The 6369-nt window shown below is 43.8% G+C and overlaps 1 protein-coding gene across 1 annotated transcript in view; it reads right to left on the bottom strand.

The window, feature by feature from the left end:
• Positions 1-6: 6 nt before the first annotated feature.
• LOC103132183 (zinc transporter 6-like) overlaps positions 7-6369 on the bottom strand; it is a 32286-nt gene continuing 25923 nt past the window's right edge. The window contains exon 7 of the mRNA XM_007543942.2: positions 7-844. Within this exon, the coding sequence (XP_007544004.2) occupies positions 760-844 (85 nt within the window). The 3' untranslated portion in view covers positions 7-759. The remainder of the gene's footprint in view (positions 845-6369) is intronic.

Genomic DNA, 6369 nt, shown 5'->3' with positions numbered 1-6369 from the left:
TTCCTGCGGTAAACGCAGCGCTGCGGCGGCCATCTTTCCTGCGGTAAACGCAGCGCTGCGGCGGCCATCTTTCCTGCGGTAAACGCAGCGCTGCTCGGCTTCGTTCTTGTCGGGTCGCTTTGGGGACAAACTGTTCACACAGAAGTCTGACCTCATCGCATTTAGCTTGTAGAATGAAAAATCTTGTCAGAAAATTGGATTTCGGCAAAAACAAAAAAAGAAAAAATCTAAATTGGTTTTTAACAATGTAGAGTAAAAACATCTGTAATTATTTTATCTATTAAATTACTGTTAAAAAACATTTTCGACTTAAATTCACATGTTTAACTCATCTAAATGGTTCAGTTTTACATTTTGTTGTTTGCACTAATTGACATAAAATGGTCCTTGGTGAAGTTTTTTCCCTGTAGGGATGAATAAACTCTCGGGTTTATTCGGACCTCAGCAGCTTTAAAGGCGCCGCTCTGTTCAGGCACAGGAAGCACAATAAATCCAACGCACCCAGTTGAAGATGTGTAAAAAGTCTGAAAACAGTTTTATTTTCTATCTCAGCAGAAAATCCTGTAGAAACAAACGAATCTTTAAATAGAAAATCGGAAACTTTAAACTTTTCTCAAGATTTATGATAAAACTGAATCAAGGAGACTGATTTCTGTCATTTTGTTTAAAATGTAAAGCAAAGAGCATCAGAAACTCGGCAGGATTTCTGTGTGAAGCAGGTCAAATAAATGACAATAAAACCAGTTGTTATTTCATGTCTCACCTCTCCTTCAGGATGAACAGAGCTCCCAGCTGGACCAGGACCGTAGAGGCAAAAACGGCCAGAACCTCCAACCTCTCAAACCTGAACAGGAGGAAAAAGACAGAAACTGATGAAAGTGTTCATCTCCAACCTGCTGACAAACATTCAGAAGCGTAAACCTGAGACCGCAGAGCGGTTCCTTCACACATCACCAGCATCTGGAGCAGATCCGTCTGAGGTGAGCTAATCTCACTTCCGACCCGAGGAGATTCCTCACACAGAGCATCACTTCCATACCAGTCCAGCCTGGTAACGTGTTGCTTCATCGCGCTGGGATTAATAAAACTGGCTTCAAACCTTTTAAAGACGTAAAAATAAGCAATAAAAGTCTAAATCTTTCCCTGAACAGACAGGAAGCGAGTGAAGACGAGCCAAGACTGAAGTCATGTTTTTATACGTTTTAGTGGCCGTTAAAACGATGAGCTCCAGCTTTCTGCAGATTGTTTCACACCAACACACACAAACAGTAATGGAGGAAAGATTGATGCAATAAAGCACCGATATCTAACAGGCCACTGGGAGAAAACATGAGCAGAAAAGGTTGGTGTCTTTCACCGTCTCCTCCTGCAGACGGCCGCGTGTCGGGTTTTACCAGACGGCTGTTTGTGATTCGCTACCAGACTGTAAACAGAAAGGCAGACATGTTTGTGCTGCTTTCTATATGTGATGTAATCATGTAAATAAATGAGAAAAGCTGCACCTTGCAGGCGCTGTGGTTTCTCCCTCTGAAGAGACATTTTAGAAATCAGTCAAGGACCGTTAGGCAGCTAATTTGGGATTAGCAATCTGGTTTTGGGATCAGAGGATTTCAGGCAGTCGGTTTGGAGGTCACGTTATCTGGTCTAGTACAATCCCTTTGTTTTATTATTATTAAAATGGCCCAGACTCACAAATAGCATTTCAATTAATGGAAATAACAGTTTTATCGAGTTCTGCCTCGGCCACAAAGCCAAATTTCACAGATTTTCTTTTCCAGAGAGAAAAATCTGGACTGGTTTCAGGATTCGTCCAGAATCTGGATTGAAGCCGACAGCCAATCAGAAACCGGCTCGGCGACGGGAATCCAAACATCCCGACTGTTGAATCTGGGAAACCACCTCCAACTCAGAGCGAGCTGACATTCGGTTACAGCAGTTGCCGACCTTTGACCTCCTCATAGAGAGCGTAGCTTACGAGCGTTGAGCTAATGGGGTTAAGATGGACGCTGACTGCGATCTAATGGGCCGCGTGATTGACCCGAACCGAGGAGCTTCTGTTTCTGCTAAATGAAGCGGAGGAACTGGACGAATGAGGACAGAACCGGTCAGAACCACTGAAGACGGGAAAATAGAGACAGAAATTATAATCCAAGAGACCCAAGGTTGATTAAACAATTCAGTAATTGGACATTTGAGGAGGTCCAGGAATTTTGGGAGTATTTCCAGGAAAACTGAGCTGATAGCGGTGGATCCTGGTCGATTCGGTGAGGCTTCTTTCATTTAATACAAGTAGCTCTGAAACAAACTGCATGGATAGGACTGGACTGGAATAACTAGATTCCATTATTGGACGATTCTGGAATGAACTGATTAAATGACCTGATGTGTTTCCATATAACTGGAGATTAATTACATCAGTTTGTTTTGGAAAAAGTGCCTGAAATTGGTGAAAATAACCTGAATTTAATTTCCTGATGACTAAACAATGACCCTGAAGTCCAGAAGGACCGGCCCGATGTGCTGCTGCTGAGCGGTTCAGGATGAACGGTTCTGTTTTAATGAGCGGTCCGCCGAGGTTAATCTCCACGCTGGATGTCACCGATCCAACGACCCGTTTAATACCAGCAAACTGAAACCGAGTGTTTCTAGGACTGCAGCCATGCTTGTTTACAGACGTCCCACCTCTGAACACCGGTCCGGTCCAGCCCGGTCCGGTTTTCTCTCTGAGACGTTCAGATTGTTAAATCTCTGATCTTCCACACACCAGAGGAAAAACCAATGACTGCACCGTCACAATCCAGCCTGCAGGTTTGCAGAACCAGAGATCTGTGTCAGAACCAAGCAGCACGAATTTCCCTACAAGACGACTTTCTATTTGACCCAATGAACAGAAGTGCTCCCGTTATGACCAGCATTTTTGGTTTTGATTTGCTGATAGAGTCCAGATGTTCTGCTTCTGGCCTCAGAGGTTCTTTAGAGAACAAAGGTCAAAGGTCAGAGAGGTTTAAAGCAGGATCATCCCCCAGAGCTCTGACCGATCCGTCACCTGGACATGGAGACCTGCTAACTTTCAGCAACACCTGAAGTTAGGAAACCTCTTTGTTGAAGCCCAGTGAGAACAGAAGGTCAGTGGTGGGTTTGTAAATAAACCGGATGAATGACCTTGATGAAGGTCACAAGCCGAAACGCGACGGTTTTCAAATAAAGTTGATTCCTGGTGTTGATGGAGGCTTCAGAAGAGCAGCAGGTCAACATCCATCCAGATGTCATGCGACGCTCAGAGGGTTTCAGATATTTAGGCTTTGTGCCTCTGGTACGGCTCACATGGGAAAGTTCACTATGCCAGGAATTATTCAGCATCTTCAGCACATTAACCGTTTTTCCAAAAAGCTCAAACCACCTCGACAAGCTTGAAACGTTTTTGTGAAATTTTGGAAGTTATTCCACATTTATTATTCCTGTTTCCATTAACCTTTTCTGATGCGATACCTGAAAATGCACATTTTAACAAAAGTTGACGATGCTCCCATCAGATAAAATAAAAAATATCTTCCCAGATCACATGGAGGTCTAATAACTGATCACAGCTTGCAGCCTGCTGCAGCAGCGGCCTGCTTTGAGGGTTTACGGCTTCAGCAGGCAGCTGTGCAGCTTCATGCTGATGCAACAGGCTTGGCCATAAAACAGCAAGAAGCCTGCAAAGACAAGCTCATCTTTAATCTGAATCTGGTCTACCATCCAAGATGTGAGTTTAATGACTGAAGCTGGAAGGAAACTCCAGGAGGAACACACTGCAACCTCAGCGGCTGATGAGGGGCAATAAAGTTGCTCCGTACGTCTCCAGGTTTAAATCCAGAGGCAGGAGGGATGCAATGAGCTCAGCAACATGTAGGAAGTGGAACATCATCGTTTTTGTCCAGATCTACTCCGTCCTGCTTCTTCTGGTGCAGAATCATGACGCTTGTCTCACATCAGTGACGTAAGAGTCGGATAAAATACGACACGGCTGTTCAGACTGCAGACGCTTTGGAAACAATCGATTCGGTTCCTCATATGAAGAGGGCAGATCAGGTCGAATCAGCAGATCAGTCTGCTGCGGACAAGTGGCAAATGGGTCGAAAGTGGACAAAAAAGAAAAAGTGAACTTGGGTCAGATTTGCCTGCTGAGTGGATTTAGCCTCATGTTCCCCAGACAAACTAATCTGTCAGGTCTGGAGGAAAATCGGATACTTAAAGGTGTAAATAGATGGTGTTAGCGCTGCTCAGCTGAATCCAGATGAGGTCGTGATTCATCTAGAGAAACGGCTCTGAATGCAGGAAGCTAATGGAGGCGGTTCTGTTGACCGGCGTGTTCTCGCTGAATGGACCGGCCCATGATCCGGTGGTCCGACATCCTGCAGGTCGTCTGTGTCGGTCTGCACACAAAGCGACGTGAACACCCACAGATGACTCCAGCAAAACTCCCACAAAGTGCTCTTTGTTTGAGTGGATTGGCTGCATGCTGCGAGGTCGGAGGTCACGCTCCGCTCCGCCTGAGGTTAATCCACACGGACACCACGTAGAAGAACCGCCAGCCTGTCTGACCGGAGCGGTCCAGTCGGCGGAGGAACAGCGCCGCCGCTGAAATCGGTGAGAAAGGATTCACTGGGAGGATGGAAGTGACACACGAGGCGTTTCGTCCGCTCCAATTAATCATCGCCGATGATTTTAGGAAAACAGAGTTAGAGCTGCTGCTGACGGCGCCGACACACCCCGCTCAGTACAAACGGCTCCGTTCATCACACTGAGGCTCCTCTGGACGGTTCTGGTTCTGAGTCCAGACCGCACTGAGCTGCAGGTCAAAGTTCATTTACAAACCCACCTCTGATCTGCAGGGAGAAAAGCTACATCCAAACCGGACCTTCCTCCCTGCTGCTCAACAGGACGATTTTTATTTGATTTGTCATCAACACACAAATATTAACCAGACAGAAAAAAATCATAAAATTATAAAATAAAAGTTGTTTTAATGGAAAAAAGCTTCACCAGTTATCAGGGTCTGCTGATAATAATTTGATTCTGATGAATAAAAAGATTAATTATCTCTCTATTTTTAAAATTAATACCAAAATACAACTAATCATTCCTCATTTTAATTTTTTTATTATATTTCATGGAGGAATTATCACAAAACGTTTCCTAACGATAACACATTATAATATTATAACTTTATTCTCATTTTATTTCTATTCTCGTACGATTGCAACTTTTTATCTTTATTTTTATATTATTATTACTTTATTGTCTAAATGAAAACAACAAAAAACTAATTTTCTTAGCCTGCCATGTTCTAGGTTTCACTGTAGATGTTGGAAAAAATCCAGATTTTTTCCCTCCTACATGTCAGAAATTCACATTTTTCGTACGCAATAAACAATATTATTCATTTAAAGAATATGACTGCTACGAAATAACAACTTTGCTACTGGACGATTGATCCCCACATTAAATGCTATATAATCTGATCAGATTTATCGTAGATCCATCACTTAGATTAGATTATCTGTAATTAATCCCAGAGAAAAGAGAACCAAACGATTTTAATCAGTTTAATTATAAAAGCTTTTCTTTAAAGGATCATTTCTAACTGTTGTCAGCACTAAGAGTGAAAAGGAGTCAAGCAGATTGACCGTAGTTTGTCTGCCCATCTCCTGCTTCCCTCCGTTTCTCATCTGCGCTTCCATCACTCTGTGACCTTTAACCTTTGGGTAATGCCATTAGTGTCCAGTGTGAGCATCTGCTGCCCTGAGACGCCGTCCAACAGGTTCAATATCACTAATCAGTATGAAAAATTCAATTTAAAACTCTTGGAATATATAAGCCAGTAGTTAATGCTCTCTGCACCGTCCTTCGCTTTCTGACCGTTACGCTCACTGATGTTGCCATGACGATACTCTGAGCAGGCCCACCTACTGCAGATTAAAAGCCGACTGAGCTCTAAAGTTAGTTGTGCTTCTTGAAACCAATCAGTTCAACAGAAAAATAAACTTGTAACAATAAACCAGATTTAGTACAAATGGAGCGGAATAATTCCTGGAAACATTGTTTTTACGCTGCAGCGGCTTAGATGGAGCTGGGGAATCTGCTGCTGAGCCACTGGAAGACCGTCAGGACCCGGAACGAACGAGAGAGAGAGAGAGAGGGGAGAGAGAGAGGGGGGGAGAGAGAGAGACAGAGAGAAAGAGAGAGGGGGAGAGAGAGAGAGGGAAGAGAGAGAGACAGAGAGAGACAAAGAGAGAGAGACAGAGAGAAAGAGAGAGGGGGAGAGAGAGAGAGGGAAGAGAGAGAGACAGAGAGAGACAAAGAGAGAGAGACAGAGAGAAAGAGAGA

This window comes from Poecilia formosa, unplaced genomic scaffold (genome assembly GCF_000485575.1).
Source record: "Poecilia formosa unplaced genomic scaffold, Poecilia_formosa-5.1.2 Scaffold948, whole genome shotgun sequence".
NCBI classification, from domain to species: domain Eukaryota; kingdom Metazoa; phylum Chordata; class Actinopteri; order Cyprinodontiformes; family Poeciliidae; genus Poecilia; species Poecilia formosa.
The sequence above is the reverse complement of the archived record's forward strand: the minus strand, read 5'-3'. Positions and strand labels throughout refer to the sequence as shown.